Raw genomic sequence first — 22,367 nt, 5'->3', positions numbered from 1 at the left:
GCCAAAGCTACTGTTAAAACACAGAGTTTCTTGTTTTTGGACCAGGGCATAAATTTTATATTTCTCCAATTCCTGACATAAATCTATAATGATATCACCCCGTACACATTCTATTTCCCCATTTTCAACATTAATGTTAATGTAATGTCACAGCTACTATGATAGCTTTTTATATATAATAGAACTAAGTGGTCTGATAGATTTTTTTTTATTTTTTATTTTTATTTTTTTTTAAAGATTTTATTTATTTATTTGACAGAGAGAAATCACAAGTAGATGGAGAGGCAGGCAGAGAGAGAGAGAGAGGGAAGCAGGCTCCCCGCTGAGCAGGGAGCCCGATGTGGGACTCGATCTCAGGACTCTGAGATCATGATCTGAGCCGAAGGCAGCGGCTTAACCCACTGAGCCACCCAGGCACCCGGTCTGATAGATTTTTTTTTTTAATATAATTTTTTATTTTTTATAAACATGTATTTTTATCCCCAGTGGTACAGGTCTGTGAATCACCAGGTTTACACACTTCACAGCACTCACCAAAGCACATACCCTCCCCAATGTCCATAATCCCACCCCCTTCTCCCAAACCCCCTCCCCCCAGCAACCCTCAGTTTGTTTTGTGAGATTAAGAGTCACTTATGGTTTGTCTCCCTCCCAATCCCATCTTCCTTCATTTATTCTTCTCGTACCCACTTAAGCCCCCATGTTGCAACACCACTTCCTCATATCAGGGAGATCATATGATAGTTGTCTTTCTCCGCCTGACTTATTTCGCTAAGCATGATACGCTCTGGTTCCATCCATGTTGTCGCAAATGGCAAGATTTCATTTCTTTTGATGGCTGCATAGTATTCCATTGTGTATATATACCACATCTCCGGTCTGATAGATTTTAAGGCCATTTAATTTTATATTATATCATTAATTAGTTATTTTTGATTAGAGATAAGATTGTGTTGGGAGTCTTTATATTTAAAAACTATTTCTCCTCTGCCTTTAAAAAATATCATTAAATAACAAATATGTTTTCTTGACTCTTAGGTATGCAGATTTTTTAGAAGTTAATATATCTGATATTGGGATCCATATTTTTATCTTTCTTACAGTTGACAAAATGAGTTTATATCCAATAACTGATGGGAAATAAATACTTGAGATTGCCCTGAAAGTTCTAGTCTGTTTTTCTTAGTATATCAATCTAATATCATGGTTGGTTTTTTAAAAGATTTTATTTATTTATGTGTGAGAGAGAGAGTGGGCGAGAGAGAGCATGAGCAGGAAAAGGGGCAGAGGGAAAGGGAGAAGCAGACTTCCCAACGAGTAGGGAGCCCATGTGGGACTCGATTCCAGAACCCTGGGATTATGACCCAAGCCAAAGGCAGATGCTTAACGACCTGAGCCACCCAGGCGCACCCATCTAGTAGCATATGTTAACGTGCTTTGCTTTTAATTTGGAGTGCATGACTATGATTTTATTGCAAGGTTTTTGTTTTTGTTTTTGTTTTTTTTATACCTTGAAATGATCTTTTAAAATAAGAGAGAGGGGTGCCTGGGTGGTTCAGTCAGTTAAGGATCTTTTTTTTAGATTTTATTTATTTATCTGACACAGAGAGTGCCCTCACAATCAGGGAGAGTCACAGAGGTAAAGAGAGAAGCAGGCTCTCTGCTGAGCAGGGAGCCCCATGCAGCGCTCAGACCCAGGACCCTGGGATCATGACCTGAGCCTACGGTAGACACTTAACCAACTGATCCACCCAGGTACCCCAAGCATCTGAATCTTGATTTCAGCTCAGGTCGTGATATCTGGGTCGTGAGATTGAGCCTTGTGTCAGGCTGTGCATTGGGTGTAAAGCCTGCTTGAGATTCTGTCACTTAACCAACTGATCCACTCAGGTGCCCCAAGCATCTGAATCTTGATTTCAGCTCAGGTCGTGATATCTGGGTCGTGAGATTGAGCCTTGTGTCAGGCTGTGCATTGGGTGTAAAGCCTGCTTGAGATTCTGTCTTCCTCTACCCTCTTCCACTCTCCCAACCCCCTTGCTTGCTCTCTCTCAAAAAAATAAATAAATAAAATAAAATAAGAGTATTTGCTTTAAGTCAATTAGTTTATCTATATATGAAAATATTAATATTAAAATGTTTTTAAATTGTGTATTTATGCACGATAAAAATGGAAATTGTAAGTAAGCATTTATACAATTTCTAGAGTGCCAGTTACAGGTGTAAAATTATCTTGTTTCTTTTTGGAGCAATTTGTTTATTAACTGAGGATGTTTATGTGTCTCTTTAAAAACTTATATTCTGTCCTTGTGTTTTTTTAAAGACTTGCAGGTTATGTTGAAGCTTTGGCTTCCAGATTAGGCCTATCAATTCCAGATCTTACACCAAAGCAAGTGGACATGTGGCAAACACGTGTTAGTACACATTTTGTAAGTACTGTATATGGTTTATGATAATGTATTCAGGTAGCCAGAATAAGATAATGTATAATTCAATTCTTTTGAGAAATTTGAGACTAAATTGATTTGAGTGGCGTTTTTAGAAAAATTTTCTAAGCTTTGGCAGTTTTCAGAAGAACAATAATTTTTTATTGTCTATTTTTTGTAGGTATACTTGATTTTTAGAATATTCTTTATATGATTCAGTTAATGTTAAGGACTATCTGTCATATAGTAGAGACTGAAGGATATAAAATGAATATAAATTACAGTTATTTTTAAGAATTATTTAGGTGAAGAACCAGATCTGTAAACAAACTATAATTTAGTGTAACATATGCAGTTATAGAATTATGCACTAGATATAGCAATAGCACAAGTAAGAGAATTAATACGTTGTGGGGAGAAATTTCTTTTGGTGGGAAGATTTCTTGGTGAAAATTGGATCTCAGCTGATTTTTGTGTTATTGATGAGATGTTTACTAGGTGAACAAGAGAATCTGAGTACATTGACTAGGAGGTAGAAAGACATGATAAAAACGGGGTATGTTTAGAGAAATACAAGAAATTAGGGTATTGCTGGACTATAAAATGTAGTAGTTGAAGAGTGAAGCAGCAGTAGGAAATAGCACTGGAGAAGTAAGAATGGATCAGACAGGAAAGACATTGTATAAGCTCTACTAAGGAGCTTGAACCTCATACCTTAGGTGATGGCATTCTAGCGAAGACTTAAGTAGGAAGGAAACTAGATGGATCACGATGCCACCAATTAAGTCAAGAAGAAAAAGAGGAAGGACAAGTTAGTAAGGGAAGGTTATGAGTTCTGTTTTCAATTCGATAAAGTTGAATTTGAGATGCTTATAGGACATTCAAATGGTAATACCTGGTAGGCATTTGGATTAAAAGTGAAGAGTTAGAGAGGTCTGAATTAGAGATGATTAGTATTATTAATAATTCAACAAAATTCATTGTTTACTTACTGTATGCGTAGTACATATGTAGGAGTTTTGAATATATTGGTTAACCAAACAAGATATTTTTTTCTGGTGGGTCTGACATTCTAGCAGTGGAGAGAAGATAATAAAAAAATCTGATAAATAAAATGCTTAATGTACTAGAAATTCACAAATTTTAAAGGAATTAAAGAAAAAAAGAAAGCAGAGTAGGGTAAAAGAGGTTGGGAGTGCTGCTATGGAGACAGCTTGCAGGATTAAATAGGAGGGTCTGCAGGCCTCACTGAAAAGGTGATAGTTAAAACCACGGGAGAAAATGAGATTATACAGGATGGGTGCTTCTCAAAGTGAAATGTCAGCAGGGCCAACACTACCTGGAAACTTGTTAGAAATGCAAATCTCGGGCTCCACATTAGACTTAACTATTTCTTTGTAAAAATCATACAAAGGTGTCCATATACTGCAATTCGTAGATAAATTGAAGTGAGATTAGCTGGCTAAGATCTGCCAGAGTTGTTGAGGAATCAGGATATCCTAACATTCTAGCAATTTGGCTTAACATTTAGCACTACAGTTAGGATCAACAGAAGATTATTTTCCTAGGCTTTCTTCTCGCATAGTTGATAATTCTGTTTTTCTTTCTGTATTATAAGCAGTTCTATTCCCCTCTCCTATTATACAAGTACTTCAATTACTAAGCTAGTGTGTGTGTGTATGTTTGTATTTTGATAGATCTTCCACCAGCATATGAAGTGATATTATTTCTTAGTTGTTGACTCTGCTTCTTTTATGTTAAGATGAAATCTACTCTGTAACATAAAATTCAATTAGCAAATAGCCTGAAGTAATTTAAGTTAGTGATCAGCAGTCTATTCATGACATAAGCTAATTCTGAAATTGACCCATAATGGAACATATGCAAATACACAGGCAGGTTCCTATTGACATAGGTTGTATTTTAAAAGCTCATTTATAATTTGGCTATTTGAAACTCAGAAAATATTTTCTTGCTGAACCATATTATGAATGTACTTAAGTTCTAGTTAACTATAATGCCTAGGATATCATAAGACCTGGTAATAATATATAAGTAACTGATTTTTGAGTGGAAAGATGTTTCAGGTTCTGAATCAGGGTATCCCACTTCTTTCCTCCCTTTCTGCCCTATTGACTTTATGACCCGTTGAGATAATTGGGTTGAGACTCATTAACTAGAAATCCTAAAGTAAGTAGGAAGGTAGAGAAGAAAGCCTTGGTTTCCCTGGACAGTAGTAATAATGGGTGAGAAGTAGAAGAATGGGTGAGAAGCAGACGCGGCAGCGGACATTTCGTGAATGTAGGAAAGTCCGGAATCCATAATAAAATAGTCTCTCTCTGTATATATAAATAAATATAAATGAATACAAACTTAAAGGTCAAGATAAGGATCTAGGATAAACTTTTTCGGCATCTGGAATGAAGAAAACTTCTGTTTATTAAAACTCTGTAAGAGTGATACTTTCAAAGTTTGACATGATGAAAATGACTGTTATATAAAGCACAGACATACTGCCACCACCCTCTCTACCACCACAGCCAAAACCCAAAAATAACAGAGTTGAAAATTTTTATGCAAGCTGTTGTTGAAACACTAATGTCTAATCTTGAAATTTATTAGAAAACCTGTAGGGTCTGATAGATAAATGGACAATGTATAGGAAAAAATATTTTATTCAAGACCATTGATCATGTAGCCATCATAGCACCAGTAATACTTGATAGAACTTGTTTTGTTTATTTGCTTTTCTCTTTATAACTAACTGGAAGTTCCTAGAAGAGAGAGATAGACTGCATCTGATTAGTCTGTGTCTCGGTATACTTAGCACAGAGTTTGGCACATAGTAGATTTTCAATAAATGTTTATTATGAAGAAATAAAACTTAATTGAAAATGTTTAACCTAGATGGTCACCCTAGAAATGCAAATTTAAAAAATTATTTACAAAAATAAAAATTTTAAAAGTGTTCATAGCATAGGTATGATTATATAAAAATTGGTGTGTATATATCATATATATGTATATATCATATATGTGTACATATACATATACACATACATATACATATACGTTGACCCTTGAACAACTGGAGGTTAGGGGCATCATCCCCTTCATGAATTGAAAATCCACATATAATTTTTGACTTCCCAAACACTTAACTACTAATAGCTTATTGTTAACTGGAGGCTTTATCAATAACATATGTAGTCAATTAACATATTTTATGTTACACATATTATATACAGTATTCTTACAATAAAGTAAGCTAGAGAAAAGAAAATGTTGCTAAAAAATCATGAGGAAAAGAAAATATATCTATAGTACTGCACTGTAAAAACCCATATATAAGTGGACTCACACAGTTCAAACCTGTATTGATCAAGGGTCAACTGTATTTCAATTGATATATATGTATTTGCAGTCTTTTTTGTCTAGAATAGACAGCATAGCATTCATTACCCTATGAATATGCACAGATATTCATATTATTTGATTTTTAAATAAATCATTGGGAAAAAGTACACACAGAAATGTTTATTACAATATCACTTATACTGGTGAAAAAGCAGTGACTTTCAGTGGTGTAAGGACTGCTTTAAACATACTATAGGCCATCAATTCAGTGGAATTTAGAATTTTTCTATTAAGTTTATGAAACAGTTTGAAAAAAAGAGCATATTATAACATGTGTGGTGTGGGGGGTGGATTGAGGCAGAAAACAAAGCTATGTTTATTTTACATAATGATCAGACCTACATATAATTACATATACATGGGGATAAATATTGAAAAGGAATATATACAAAAAGGAACAAATCCAAATATATTAAGAGTGTTTGGTGAGGTTTTTTTCCCCTATCTTCAGAAGTGAAAATGTATGTACAATTTCTAAAAGGTATTTTTCTACTTGAATATTTCTGTGGAGTTATTTCTTGGCAATTTGAAAAAAAAAACAGTTTTTCCTAGTTGCATTGAACTTTAAATATTACTTGTTCTAGAACCTTTTTATAGCTTATTTTTAAATTGTTTTTGTTTTTTACTGTAGATTTAATTTTTTTTTCATTTTTTTCTCACCATAGGATATATCCTCCCCAATGTCCACTTAAAGTGTAGTTGACATACAATATTAATTTAGTTTCAGGAGTACAACATAGTGATTCAACAATTATATATATTACAAAATATCACAATAAGTGTAGTCACCATCCTTCACTATGCAAAGTTAGTGTACAACATTTTTTACTATATTTCCTGTGCTGTACTTTTCTTTCTCATGACTTACTTATTTTATAATTGGAAATTTGTACTCTTATTGCCTTCACCTGTATCACCCACCCCCTCCATCTCCTCCTCTTTGGCATCCACCGCTTTGTTTTCTGTATCTGTGAGTCTGTATCTATTTTTTGTTTGTTTTGTTTTATAGATTCCACATATAAATGAAATCATGTGTTATTTGTCTTTTTCTGTCTGACTTATTTCGTTTAGCATAATACCCTCTAGGTCCATCTACATTGTCACAGATGGCAAGATTTCATTCTCTTTTATGGCTGAGTAATACTCCATTGTCTGTGTGTGTGTGTGTGTGTGTGTGCGCGCGTGCGCATGCGCGTGCACATAAACATGTATATACACATGCAAGCATAAAATGTATATATGTAGTATACATACATATACATATGTAGTATAATACATATACACACATACACAAATATGTATACATGCATAGACCTATACCTGCACACATGTATATGCATGTGTGTGTGCATGTATACATATACTACATCTTTATTCATCTATTTATGGACCCTTAGGTTGCTTCCATATCTTGGCCATTGTAAATAATGCTACACTAAATATAGGGTTATTTATATATCTTTTCAAATTAGTGTTTTTATTTTCTTTGGGTAAATACTCAAAAGTGGAATTAGTGGGTCATATGGTATTTTTATTTTTTATTTTTTAGGAACCTTCATTCTGTTTTTGATAGTGACTGTACCAATTTACATTCTGACCAGCAGTGCACAAGGGTTCCCTTTTTTCCATATCCTCACCAACATTTGTTATTTCTTTTTTTTTTTTTTTTGAATTTTAAATTTCAGTCTAGTTAACATACAGTGTTAAATTGGCTTCGGGTGTATAATACAGTGATGGAACAATTCTGTTTATTACTCAGTGCTCATTTAGATAAGTGTACTCTTTGCCCCCTTCACCTGTTCTACTCACCTCCTGTCTGATGACCATCTGTTTGTTCTCTATAGTTAAATATCTGTTTTTGGTTTGTTTTTCTTTTTTTTCCCCCCCTTTGTTTTTTTCTTTTCTTTTCTTTTTTTAAATCAGTAATCATTTTATTTTATTATTATTATTTTTAAATTTATTTTTTATTTATTTTCAGCATAACAGTATTCATTAATTTTGCACCACACCCAGTGCTCCATGCAATCCGTGCCCTCTCTAATATCCACCACCTGGTACCTCAACCTCCCATCCTCCCGCCCCGTCAAAACCCTCAGATTGTTTTTCAGAGTCCATAGTCTCTTATGGTCCACCTCCTTTGTTTTTTCTTAAATTCCACATATGATTGAAATCATATGGTATTTGCTTTTCTCTGACTTATTTCAGTTAGCATGATGTCTTCTAGATCCATCATGTTGTTGCATTCTTTTTTATGGCTGAATACTATTCGTGTGTGTGTGTGTGTGTACACGTTTTTATCCATTCACCCATCAGTAGACACTTGGGCTATTTCCATAGTTTGGCTGTTGTACATAATGCTGCAATAAACATAGGGAGGTGTATATCCTTTTGAATTAGTGTTTTTGTATTCTTTGGGTAAATACCCAGTAGTGTGATTACTGGATCATATGATAGTTCTATTTTTAATTTTTTGAGGAACCTCCGTACTGTTTTCCATAGTGGCTGCACCAGTTTGTATTCCCACCAATAGTGCATGAGGGTTCCTTTTTCTCCACTTCTTGTTTCTTGTGTTTTTGATTTAGTCATTCTGAAAGGAGTGAGGTGATATCTCATTGTGGTTTTGATTTACATCTCCTTGATGACTAGTAGTATGGAACAACTTTTCATGTGTTGGCCATCTGTATGTCTTCTTTGAGAAATGTCTATTCGGGCCTCTACCCATTTTTTAATCAGATTGTTTCTTGCTGTTAAGTTGTATGAATTCTTTATATATTTTGTATATTAACCCCTTATTGGTTATATCATTTGTAGATATTTTCTCCCATTTAGTAGATTGCTTTGTCATTTGTTGATGGTTTCCTTTATGCTGCAGAAAGCTTTCAGTTTCAAGTAGTTTCAATTGTGTATTTTTGCTTTTGTTTTTTCTTACCTAAGGAGACAGAGCCAGAAAAATTTTGCTAAGGCTGATGTCCAAGAGATTACTGGTTGTATTTTCTTTTAGGATCTTTATGATTTTAGATCTTACATTTAGATCTTTAATCCATTTTGAGTTTATTATTGTGTATGGTGTAAGAAAGTGGTCCGTTTCATTCTTTTGCATGTAGCTGTCTAGTTTTCACAACACCATTTATGAAACTATCTTTTCTCCTTGGCATATGCTTGTGTCCTTTGTCATATATGACTTATTTTAACATGTAAGTTACTATGATCAAAAGAGAAGAAATTACAGTTGAGTTTTATGGTACATAGTAATTGTTTATCATAGCTACTTAGGCAAGGATCCTTCTTCCAGGGATAAAATAACTTTCAAAAAATGTCTTCTTTTGTTTCCTTAGGGCAAAGCTGTTGGGGTGACTATTGGCTGCATTCTAGGAATGTTTCCTTTGCTTTTCTTTGGAGGAGGTGAAGAAGATGAAAAACTGGAAAAGAAAAATTAACCCTATTAGAATACCTATAAAAAGATGTAAACTAATGTACCTCAATTACTAAATATGCTGTCACAACATTTAGGAATTAAGACAATAACAGTGTATAGATACGGGATCAAATAATTCAGCATGTATTATGGAAAACACTAACTTATTGTGGCTTGGTTTTCTTAGGACATCTTTTTAAAAAATGTTTAGTATCCATTTTGTGTAAATTGTTGAAATGCTTTTTCATCAATGGCAGTCAACATTTTACCTTTTTATTCGTATATCAAAATATCATTTAAGTATCAGTCATTGATGTACTATACTAAGTTGGGGTTTGCATATTTGTTACTCCATGTGTGTGCATGCATGAAAGGATCTTCTGTTGTTGCTGTTGTTCTCTGGTTACAACTCAGCCTTGAGATGTTTGCCACATTACTTAAGATGTGTAATATAAGTTAAAGGTTTTTTTTACTCTATTTCGGCAACATCAATTTTGTACTGTTTTACATTGAACATTTACAATCATATAATTTTAGTCATTTTTTAAAATCTTAGTCGTTTAAAGGTAGACACACACTTTAAGTATGTGTAAGTATCTATGTGTAAGTAAGTATCTATTATTCACTTTAATTTTCTGACCTCAATGTCTCAAGAGCCAGAGGTTAATCAGAATGAGTAATTATGTGATGTCCTTACTACATAAAACCATATATGTTAGTAAGTGTATTATTTTCAGTTGATTTTTCTTATCTTTAATTTCTCAATTTTAAATCATTACATGGTAGCTTCTGCTCCAAGAAAATGATGATTTTAGGGTCTTTTATAAATGGGGATTGTGGAATTAGGGTAAAATAAGGGGTTTGACATGACACTTGGAAATTAAGAGGCTAAAAAACTTTTTTAGAGAAAAAGAAAATAGGAACTGTTGAGAAGGCTTATGGTATAAGTGGTAAAGTTGAAGTCATGTTTGGAAGGTTTAACGAGATACAAATTCTATTGTTTGGGATGGATTTCTTTTTCCCCAAAACATCTTCTCATCTGAATGAATCTGAATACTCCATACTGATAATCCTGATGTCTTATCTTATCACATAGAAGTTTTATTTCTGGATAATTTACTTTGAGGTGAAGACTAAATATTTTATATTTTGCTTTTTGGCTATGAATAGTAATCAAATGTTACATGAGGAGAAGTTTTTTTTTTTTTGGTCCTTTTTCTTCTTTGGTGATGTTTAAATAATATTCTAGGTTGAAATTGCTTATTTCCAGCCTTGCATATCTGACATATATAGTACAACTATATATGAGTCATAAAGTTCGTTAGCATGTGGTCTCATATAAATGCTAAAAAATTACTCTTACTTGTAAGAGTAAACTCATCATGGACGAGAAAAACTGAAATTAAGGTAACTATTTACCTTACCTTAACTATTTCTAAATAGATGCAAAAGAAGGAAAACTTCTTAAGTGGATGGATTTACAGTTACCTTAGTTTAAAATTTATTTGCACATTTTACTTTGACCTCTTATTTTGAGAAGAGCTGTTTTTCCCCCACAAGGCAATTTGTCATAAATTACCCTCTGTGCACTTCAAAATAGCTTAGAGCTATCCTTTAATCATAGATTTTTGAAAGAAAAGAAGAAAATAAATTATCATATAAAAATAAATATATAACATTCTTACTGTGTACAAATAATAGAATAGTCTCATTTGATCAAATTAGAATTCCAAAACTTGACTTCTTAAACAGAATCTTGGTCTGTATCTTCCACATAGTACTACATATATACCAAAAAGAATTTTTTTAATTATTTTAACTGATAGGGTTAGAGTGCTAATTTAAACAACTTTTTTTTTTTCAAGATTTTATTTATTTATTTGACAGAGAGAAATCACAAGTAGATGGAGAGGCAGGCAGAGAGAGAGAGAGGGAAGCAGGCTCCCTGCTGAGCAGAGAGCCCGATGCGGGACTCGATCCCAGGACCCTGAGATCGTGACCTGAGCCGAAGGCAGCGGCTTAACCCACTGAGCCACCCAGGCGCCCTAAACAACTTTTTTTTAATGTCCAAGTGCATTTGTTCCTGACTTGTATATTGCCAGTCCTTTCTTTTTTCTAAAAACTATTTTGTTGTGGTGCTTAAATTTTCTTCTTATTAATTTCTTCTTATTATTAATTAAATTTTCTTCTAATTAATTCTTCTTATTAAATCCCATATCCAGAAATCTTGCCTGTGAGTTTAGAAAGGGCTTTGAAAATTATTGGTTTTCACTTTTTGCTCTTGAAAGTAATCCAGTCCTACAGAAGCTTTCAGTTTAGCTGAATGTCTGAATAATTATTTAAGGTGTCAAAACATAGTATATATAGCCTTCATGTTGAAAGATCTTTTAATTTGGGAGCATAATAAATATTTGAATCATTCAGATAATTAACTTTCAAAAAATGGAGCCCTTTTGTCCTTATCTAAGGTACACATCTTTTCAAGATCTTATTCTCATGAGTATTGGTGCTTTGCACAAAGTGATTTCTGAAAAATGGTTCCCTGTAAGAGAATGACTTCATAAAACCATAGTTTCATGGTACTTGTCACAAATAACCTTATTTCAGATTGAAACTGGAAGCTTATTTCTCATATTAGCTATTTCTTTTTTGGAAGCACCATAACTATAGTTAAATACAACATGAGCTACTTTAGTACTGTTTGTTTAAAATTCATGTTGTCTGTGTATCATGATTTATTGACTTGTTGATGCATGTGAATTGAGTGCATTTTGTTGCCACTGTATGTTAAATGGTGACCAATGTTTTTACAAAAGAATTGAAAAAAAAATATCTTTTAAGAAATTTGGAATGTGGTTTTGATTTTGAAATTTGACTTTCTTCCTGATCTCTATGAGAAGGCTCTGGTTATTCTGTCACTAAAGGAAGTAGAATAAATAAATGCAGATATTTTACAGGATTGTAGCAATGTCACTGAGACAGTAAGATGGAGCTATTTACTACCTCTCTGAAATCCATATTGGAGATTCATTACAGATTATGGGAGAAGAACGATCCTATATTGAGACAATTTGATATTTAATAGGATGTCAAAAATAACTCTAGAGAGGTTGGCATATATCACACTGATGGGTCTTTACAGCAGAGATATCCAGGCCTTCTGTAAAATAAATGCCTCATTTACTCTTTTTTTGTAGGAAGTAAATTTTGAAGGTAATGGGAGTTTATCATTAACACAAAAAGTTTATGTAAACCATTTTGAAGTAAATCTTCCTAATTTTAGAATTTTATTTTCTTCCTATCTGAAAAGAATGTATTAAATGGAATGTCATCTTTTTCTTAGTGGCTAAGCACCATTCCCACGGACATTATTATTGTGCTGTAAGGCAGTGCCTCAGGAAAACTTTCATTTTCCTCCCATCTTTTTACTGCTCTGGGCTTTTGGCAATGGCCTTCTCGCTCTGACTTGCCACTTCTCAGCATTATGGACTTCGCAACTAGATAGCCAGTCTTACCAGAAATTTTTTGGGAAATATTAGGCTATGGAACCTGAGTGAGATGATGATGGTGATAATGATGATAATGTTAGCTTCCTTTTATTAAGCACTTTCTTGCTGTCATGTCAGTACTTTACACACTTCACTACATTTAATCACTTTAAATAATGACGTTAAGTTGGTGCTACTATTGTCCCTATTTTTTACTGGGTAAATTTTTTAAAAAAATTTATTTATTTGACAGACAGAAGATCACAAGTAGGCAGAGAGGCAGGCAGAGAGAGGAGGAAGCAGGCTCCCCACTGAGCAGAGAGCCCGATGCGGGGCTCCATCCCAGATCCCTGGGATCATGACCTGAGCCTAAGGCAGAGGCTTTAACCCACTGAGCCACCCAGGCGCCCCTACTGGGTAAATTTTATGTGGAAAGTTAGTAGTAGACCCATGAGGTCACTACTAAGTGGACTGGAATCCAACTTCGTCCAAGTTTAAAGCCTGTGTTACTATGCAATAGGGCATCAGTTGAATGGACTTTGTAACATCTCTTCTCTGCTTAGGTTCCTTTTTACCTTCAGGTTTGTGGAGTTAGTTGTTTTCTTACCAAAAACCAAAGGTACTTATTATCTCAATGTTCATTTAAGAAATTCTGTGCATACTACGTGCTCAGAACTGTTCAAGGAACTGAGTGAAAAACCAGAACATTCTTATTCTCCTTAAATTTATTCTGGGAAGGGGAAACATCAGTCGGGCAAATATACATTTAAGTATTTTTTTATTGCAGATAGTGATAGGTTCCAGAGACAAATGAAACATGGTAAGGGGCATGGAAAGTACTGGTGTGCATATGAGAGTATTTTTATAGAGTGGTCAGGGAAGACCTGAAAGAAGTGAGGACATTAACAATACATGCTATGGAAATCTCAGACATGTGAGGTATGTTTCACTTGGGAATGTATTGTAAATTTTTTTTTTGTTTTGCACTATTAAGACTTTCTGGATTAAATCTAAATAATATTTAAATATTAGAATTGATAATCCCTGCATATTTATTGACAGCAGTAGATGGAAATGGCCGTGATGCCTGGGGAAGCTGCCTGGGAATTCATACTGTATATGGATAACCCATGTGCAAATTATTTAGGGTTTGTCGTGTGCTCATCATGAAATCTTACTAACAGATCACATGTCTTTACCAAAGCAATAAGTGCTATTGGTATATGAGCTGTAACACTGAAATTGGTTTCTCTTCTTTAACTTTTAGAAATGAAGTACTACTTAAAGCAAGGACATAAAACATTTTAATTTTGAAGCTTCAGGACTTTAGTGTCTACCGATCTTGTGCTGACAGCAATATGAACCATATGGTGTTGTATATTGGTTTTCATAATAAAATTTATGACATCAAACATGTTAATGCCATTGATGGATTTATGAATGGAAGAAATTTGAGCAAATTCTTTTATTGACACCATTTAAAAAGAATAAGCACCTGAGAGATTGCATGATTTCCCCACAACTACAAGTCAAACTTTTTGTTTACAGGAATAGAATGTGAGAATGGCGACTCAAGAATTAAACTCAAAGGAACTACTTTTGATGAGAGCTGGGGTGAACCTTCAAAACCTGTTTGATGAAGGAATTTTTTGTGAGAATTGTGAAGTTCAGTAAAGATTTGGCATTTGCTAATATGAAAGCTATACATTTGTGTAGTGCTTTACTATTTATAAAATAGTTAGCAGATGCTAGATATACATGGAGTTTAAGAGAGTTAGTTGAAAAAAAATTGAGGGTACTTTAATTAGAATAACAATTTTTCTCTCCTGCATGTCAACCCCACCATTACCATTCTTGCACAACAGTGGTTATTCTGTATCTCTTTACCATAGGTCTCAAGTGCATTTTTCTTCCTTATTTTCTCTTCTTTTCCCCAACCTCGGACTAAAGGAAATGCAGTTTTTAGAATACATATAATGTCCCATGCTGTTGGGAGGATAAAAAGACAATTTTTAGTTCATTTTATGGTTAACAGTTTTAACTGTTCTTTCTTCCATACTAATTCATGCTCACATTTCATAAAAAGGAAAAGATCTGACTGTGCTTCAAATGTCAGTACCACAAAGAATGGGATTTCATCCAACTTGTTCATTTCTCTGTCTGTAATGCATTATATAGTGCCTGAAACATGGTGGGTGTACAGTAGATTTGTTTAATGGGTCAAACAGATAGCCAAATGCTTGATGGGAAATATACTATGTATGTATCTTCTGTTCTGCTGGTTATCAAGGAAACAAATACTTGGTTTGGCATGATTTATTCTTAATGAACTTGTGTTGGGGGGCAATGGTGACCATTTTATTTTCTCTTTAATCTGTACTAATTTTTCCCTTGAGGATTAATATCAAGTGTATTAGTCTACAATATCTAGAACCTATTGGCACTCCTCTTTTTTCTGAGTAGGGCATTATTTACCCAACTCTGAGCTTGGTATTCTTCCTGATCTTCTCATTATTTCACAGAGTTCAGCTTTGTATTTCAAATTCTTTCAGTATCACAAACCAAAGATTTTAAAACTTTTTGATCTCAAGACTCCTTTCAGCTCTGGAAAAAAAAAATACTGAGGTCCTCAAAGAGCTTTTGCTTATGAAGGTTATAAAAATATTTACTGCATTAGAAATTAAAACTGACAAATTACAAAAATATTTACAATTTATTTTAAAATAGTAGTAAAACAACTTCATGTTAACATGAATGATAACACATTTTATGAAGATAATTTTCTGAAAGTATAATTTAGTGAGAGGAGTAGCATTGTAGATCTCTTTAATGTCTGACTTTCTAGAAGACATCTGGATTCCCATATTTTTTTCCTGCATTCAATCTGTTTGATATTTATTTTGTTTGAAGTATATGAAGAAAATTTTGCCTCCCACAGATATATAATTGGAAAAAAGAATATTTTAATAATCTTTTTATATGACTAGATTTATTCTTGGACACTACTAACAACATACAGGGGGTAATTTCCAAACAGTTCATTGCACTATAGAATTCAAAACCGTATCAATGAAATTTTGCACTGGATTATATTAAAACCTATTGGTCTATCTTGCCCTTTGACTGAACATTTTCCCATGCATGATTTTGTAACACCATACATTTGGAAATTATTGATTCACCAATCATGCAGATCTTCCCAATGTTAAATCATTTCCCACATAAAATGTAAAAATCATGTATAATATGACCAGTGATCTCATTTAAAAAGCACCTCTTAAGTATTGGGAAGCTTACAAATTTAGATGACAGATAACATGTTTCCCAAAATTCCGATTTTCATGTGAAAGCTTAAATTTTGTCATTGGAAACACGTACCATTAATTTTCCTTGAAGTGACCATTCATGTTTATGAAAATGTCTGCCAAGTATGCACTTCTGAATAACCAAGTTTATCTCATTAAACAATCTCATAATTGCTTTTCTCTAAGACAACCATCATATTTTGGTATCCCCAGAAGTACTTTGCACATTTGCCATTTCATACAGAATATTAAAAAGACATTTACTCAACAGTCAATATTTAAAATAAATAATTTTTATTGCTTTTTGAAGGACACGGAGTAAAGCTTTTCTTCTCCCTCTCCCCCAAATACAAATGCATGGTAATGAAGAGTACGATGAATACTAGTGTTTTTATTCATTCTAATGCTGCTTTTACTTAATGTAGCTTTTGCATATCAGTGAACATGTCACCACACTGAAAATAGGGTTTTAGTATATTATGAAACTGTTTTTGACCTCAAAGACTCCCTAGGAATCTGCAGACTATGCTTTCATCCTTTGAGAACTGCCATCCTGAACTTTCCTAATTAGTTTAGATTAGATTTAGCTGTAAGTAACAAAACCCCAAAATAACAGTAGCTGAAACAAGATAGGCCTTTATTTCTCTCTCAGATAAAATTGTTGTAGTATGTTGTCCAAGGCTTGTATAAGGGTTGTGTACCACAAAGTAACAAAGCTCAGATTTCCATCCTTCTGCTTCATCATGTAATTAGTTTTTGTTCTCAGTAGTCACTTCACGATCTAAAATGGCTGCTTTAGCTCTGGCTATCACATCTTCAGTCTATCCAGAAGGAAGGAACTAGAAAGAAAAGGGCTTGAACCAACTTTTAAGTTGCCACATTGACACATCTTAGGTATCAGACCTCTGTCATACAAACACTGAACTGAAAGAGATGCTTGTAAATCTTCCCATCTGTATGGCTGAATATATAGCCATACCTCTGAATATATAAATTAGATAGCTGAATGTATAAATTCAAAGGAGGAAAGGACATTTTGGGGAGAAACTAGCTATGTATCACAGTCTGTCGTTTTGGCTACCAGATATTCATGTCTCGCCTTTCTCTCTACATAAAAAACACCCATCCACAGGGGAGTGGGCTATAATGTCTGTGCAGTGACTGCGTTCAACTCCAGGAATATATTGTTCTCTCTATAAGGCTTTAAATTGGGTCATTGGTATCAGATATTCTATAAATGAAAAAAGTATCTGCCCCAAACACCAAGTATGCAATAACCACTTCTATTCAGAAAAGGAAAGAATAAAAAATACAACAATCACTAGTTTCTAGAAATCATTACGTCCACCATTACCATATCTCAGCTCATCTAGTTGAAGGCAGTGGAGACCTGTCTAGGCAGGACTCCAAAGAGGAATGAACATTTTAGAAGTGAGTTGACTTCTAAAGTTGCTTTTAGCTTGGGGGCTTTTGTCCATTCTTGCTCTGTCAGGAGGCTGATAATTTTGGTTTTGTGTATTTTAAGTCTTGCTTCTAGGGGACAGAAACCAGGAGAGCTTTTGGTGGAGATATAATCAGAAGCCTCAAGCATATGTAATTCCCTCTCAGAAAATTTGCAAGATTGTAGAGCTATTTAGGATAGGAGACAAAATTAAGCAGAGAGCCTTATGAAACAAAGATTACATTCAGAACCTGCTGGAAGAGGGGACCTGGGGAACAGCCTAGGTTATCATTTGAAGATTCTGAAGGCCAGGGCAAAGGTAGAAGAAGCCTTATGTCAGTGTTTGCAACTCTGCCTTGATTTATCATGATTTCTAGCTGGATTAGGGTGAATACTATATTGTCCTAGCAAAAGGAAGGATGAACCTTTCTGGAGGAAGATATTACCAGAAGCCTAGAAAACTTTTAACACCTGGAAATTAATTGAAGATTCTGAGACATTCCAAAAGATAGGACCACATGACCAAAAACCAAGGAAAAAAGAGATACAAGAAACAGACCCACAGTTAATCCAGATAATGGAGTTAGCTGACAAGAACGCTAAAATAACTTATTTTTCTTTCTTTTTTAAAAATTAAAAGATTTATTTATTTTGGAAAGAGCATGCATGCAGGGAGTGACGGAGAGGGAGAGAGAAATTCTAGCAGACTACTTGCTGAGCGCATAGCCTGATGTGGAGCTTGATCTCAAGACACTGAGATCATGACCTGAGCTGAAACCAAGAGCTGGATGCTTAACTAGACTGCACCACCCAGGGACCCCTCTTCTTTTAAAAATTTTAATTTCAGTATAGTTAACATGTGTTGTTTATTTTAGTTTCAAGTGTACAATCTAATGATAACTCTGTTATTTTTGTTTGAGAAAAGGTACAGGGGAAAAAAAGGTTGAGGCTTTCATCAGAAAGTTAGTCTATAAGATTAATCAAAAATGAACATTCTATAACTGCATGCCATATCTGGAATCAACAACAAATTAGGTGGATAAAACAGTGAATTCGCACACAAAAGACAATTAGTGACCTGCAAGATAGGTTGGTAGGGAACAATGCACACTGAAGCATAGGAAGAAGAAAGTAACAACTTTTGGAGGCATGTGGGCACAAAAAATGCTTTTAAAAATGTGTAGATGCAAAGAGAGGAGATAGAGAATGGGAGGAAGAAGGAAAACTATGAACATTTAAAGACCCAATTTCTTTGTATGATCATCTCAATAGATGCAAAAATAAATTGACAAAATCTAGTAAAACCAACACCCATACAAGATACACAGATGGCATATTAGCACATGAAAAGATGCTCAATGTCATTAGTCACGAAAATACAAATTAAAATCACACTCCTAGAATGGCTAAAATTGAAAAAAGTACTGTATCAAGGGTTGACGAGGAGGTGGGACACTGTTACATAATAACATTCCCGGTAGGGAAGTAAAATGGTGTAACCACTTTAGAAAGTAAACTTGTGGGTGATGGATGCATTCTTTATCTTGATTTTGGTGATGACACATGCCAAGACTCACCAAATTTTATACTTCAAATATTTGCAATAAAGTTGTATTAAAGTAGCCCCCCCAAAAAAGGAAAAAGTAGTTATTGCTATACAGTTGTCTTTAACTGTCACCCTGCATCTTCTGAACAGGAAATAGTTTCTAATTCTTTGTTCCAAAATCACTTTTTAAGTCCATTATAGTACTTATCAGAGATCTCAGTTATCCATTATTCTGAAACTTGGGGGCTGGAAACAATAAGTTACTATTTCTCATATTTCTGTGTGCTGGCTGGGCAATTTCTCTGCTGGTCTTGCCTAGATTCAGTCGTGTGGCTGTAGTCAGGGGTGAACTGGCAGAAGCTGAAGGTTTTAAGATGGTTTGGGCATAGATGGGTGGAAGACTATGATCTCCCTCACCACATAGTTTCTTACCAGTTCTTGGTCTAACCAAATCTTCCTTACATGGCAGTTGGGTCCCTAGAAAGTAAAAGTAGAAACCATTGAGGTCTCCTAATGGAGATTTTATGCCAGACAACTCCTGCTACCTTCCCTTGGTGAAGACAAGTTACAAAATCAGCCCAAATTCAAGGAATGGAGAAGTTGACTCTATCCCTTTAGTGTGAAAAATGGCCATGTCATACTGCAAAGGGGCATGGACACAGGACGGCATTATTCATCGGAGACCATTATTTTTTTTTTTTTTTTTTTTTTTTTTTTATTACAAGTACACTGAGAGGCAGGCAGAGAGAGAGAGAGAGAAGGAAGCAGGCTCCCTGCTGAGCAGAGAGCCCGATGCGGGACTCGATCCCAGGACCCTGAGATCATGACCTGAGCCGAAGGCAGTGGCTTAACCCACTGAGCCACCCAGGCGCCCCGGAGACCATTATTTTAATGATCTAGTCTTCCAGATAATGCCTTATTATCGCAGGCATGTTTTTCATACCTGTATCCTTTCTGTTGTATCATAAGTTCTTTGAAGGTAGGAGTCCTATCTTACTTATCTTTGTATTTTTCTTTGCAAATATTGCAGAACTTTGCACATTGTGTAAAAAGTTTTGAATTTTTCTGGATGCTAGGAGAAATAAAAAGTCAGTGGAAAAAAAAAAGCTTAAGTTGAAAATGCATCATTGCAGTAGTAGGGTAGAAGAGATATATTGCAAAGCATTTAAAATCATAATCTCCAGGCAAAAGCCAATAGTGACCATTGAGGAGTCATCAGAATATCTTAATAATCATAGCATTGTTTTTTTGTGGTTGTTTGTTTGGCAAAGAAGGAAAGGTAATACAGTCCCCAGTTTTATAGAGAGAACAGTTGCAAAGCTCTTTAAGCAGCTGGAGCTTTATTTAAATACAACTCTTCTGATTCCATATTCTAGGCTTCTTTTTTCTTCAAATTTTATAGGACTGCATTGTTCTAGACAACCGGAGAGAGGGGTGGATAACTTAGGGGCTTTAAATTTACTAAGTAAACATTCTATCCTTGGTATCCTCCTTTTCGTATGTGTTTTTCTCTGTAGCAAATGAAAGATTTAAAAAGAACAATGCTTAAGGTGCTTAAAATAAACTTTCCTCATTTCCTTCAAGTCTTTTCTATTTCTAAGCAATTGGATTTCGAGAGAAAAAGTATGTTGTTGAGCAGTTCTGCCAAAAGCTTAGTCCAAATTCTTTAGTCTTTCCTGGAAATTGTAGCTAGTGTTTCGTCTATCTGCTATTAACACATTACCCTTTGCATGCCTTCTGATATCTGGCATATTTTATAAACAGGCTGAATTGTCTAAGCTGGATTCCAGCTACATTCAGGTTTTATAATTATATCTTTCTGCAATATTCTTCCCACACAGATGGCTAATAAATAGTTTCACTTACTAATTTAAGATTCAACTTTTCTCTTTGTCTCTGCAAAATTTAGAAATTCAAAATGCAATTCAGAAAAAACTGTCTTCCATACTCACTTTTACCATTATGTCTTTGGTGCCCAGTAATGAACCAGATTATGAGGGAAGTGGCTTAAGAGAGTCATGAGATCCAAGTTCTTCTTTTGAGGATCTTCTGCTGTCAGGGAGATGGACAACCTTGGGTACTCGGCAAGTTCTAGAATTCTGTAAATCTAAGTGAGTGACGCACATGGGTCACAACAATGCTGTTAAGTTCTTGTAATGCATCTTATTTTAGTTTTTTTGTTTTTATATAATTCAACAAAGGGTGACTAAGTCAGCTTGACACAGTATATTGGTTCATCTTTACTCTGCAGTAAGACTTCACGTCAGTAACCTAAATAAAAACATTGCATCTTTCCAATTTGGAAAAAATATAAATGAAATATAGCAATCTTAAAGAGCAAGACATTAATTCAGTCTAAATCAGTGAGTTAAATCTTTCATGATTCCATGGCTCCCTCTGAATACCATTATCACATTGTTTCACATCTGTTGTGTGATGCCTCAACACTGAGGCAAAGGCCGTATCTGATGTGTTATTGGGTCCTTGGTATTTATCATGATACCATATTATGGGTTATCCCTCTTTCTACCTGGGTTTTTATTAGGTCTCTATCAATTTTGAACTTCTGAAGGCTTGGTAAGGAAGTTGTAAACTAATTAAAAAGACATGGATGGATTTAAACTACTCACCCATTTGCAGTGTGTTTTTTAAGCTTTCTGAACGTCTGAGGGGAGTGGTTGCTGCTGATAGACCTGGCAGTGGTCATATGGGAAGATCTACTTTCATGGCTGAAAAGTCTTTAATTTTTCTGAAGCTTTGCTATTAGTATTTGTCACTCAGAAACCAGCAGTTCTAAGCTGATCATTTCCTAGCTGTGGGAGCTCACACAAGATGACTAGCCTCTCTGAAGTCTCAGAGTGTTCCCATTTATAAAATTGAGACAATGATATCTCTCTTTAGGGCTGTAAGGATTAAAACTCTCTATAATGCCTGGTGAAATGCTAGGCATATAGAAGGTGCTCAGTAAATGGTTGTTGTGTAGATAGCAGTTTTCAGAACTCTTTCTGGTCTCCAATTTATTGGAGATTTTATACACACACACACACACACTCATATATATTTAAAAGAGAAATCTTGAATATTTTTGAGCTGAGGAATGTGAGAGTGAAAACGTTCCACTTTCTCTCTCTTTAGACCTTTATTGTGTGACTTTAAGTATTGAAATCTCAGTCTGTCAGACACACCTTTGATGAAGTTAAGCAACCAAAAGATCAAACACATGGCTTTGAATTTGTTTGCAGCACTACAACCCCTAAAATAACTGCACCGAAGTATGATGATTTGGGGCCTTCCAATAGTTTTCTTGCATGTTGTTGAAAACTGATAAGGTC

The 22,367-nt window shown here is 34.6% G+C and overlaps 1 protein-coding gene across 1 annotated transcript in view; it reads left to right on the top strand.

Moving 5' to 3' along the window:
* Positions 1 to 14,446, top strand: part of TMEM65 (transmembrane protein 65) — a 69,822-nt gene extending 55,376 nt beyond the window's left edge. The window contains exons 6-7 of the mRNA XM_004743523.3: positions 2,321 to 2,426; positions 9,176 to 14,446. Of these exons, the coding sequence (XP_004743580.2) occupies positions 2,321 to 2,426; positions 9,176 to 9,277 (208 nt within the window). The 3' untranslated portion in view covers positions 9,278 to 14,446. The remainder of the gene's footprint in view (positions 1 to 2,320; positions 2,427 to 9,175) is intronic.
* Positions 14,447 to 22,367: the final 7,921 nt, after the last annotated feature.

This window comes from Mustela putorius, unplaced genomic scaffold, assembly GCF_011764305.1.
Source record: "Mustela putorius furo isolate JIRA1106 unplaced genomic scaffold, ASM1176430v1.1 tig00000228_pilon_pilon_pilon, whole genome shotgun sequence".
Classification (NCBI taxonomy): domain Eukaryota; kingdom Metazoa; phylum Chordata; class Mammalia; order Carnivora; family Mustelidae; genus Mustela; species Mustela putorius.
This window is presented reverse-complemented; position numbering and strand designations above follow the sequence as displayed.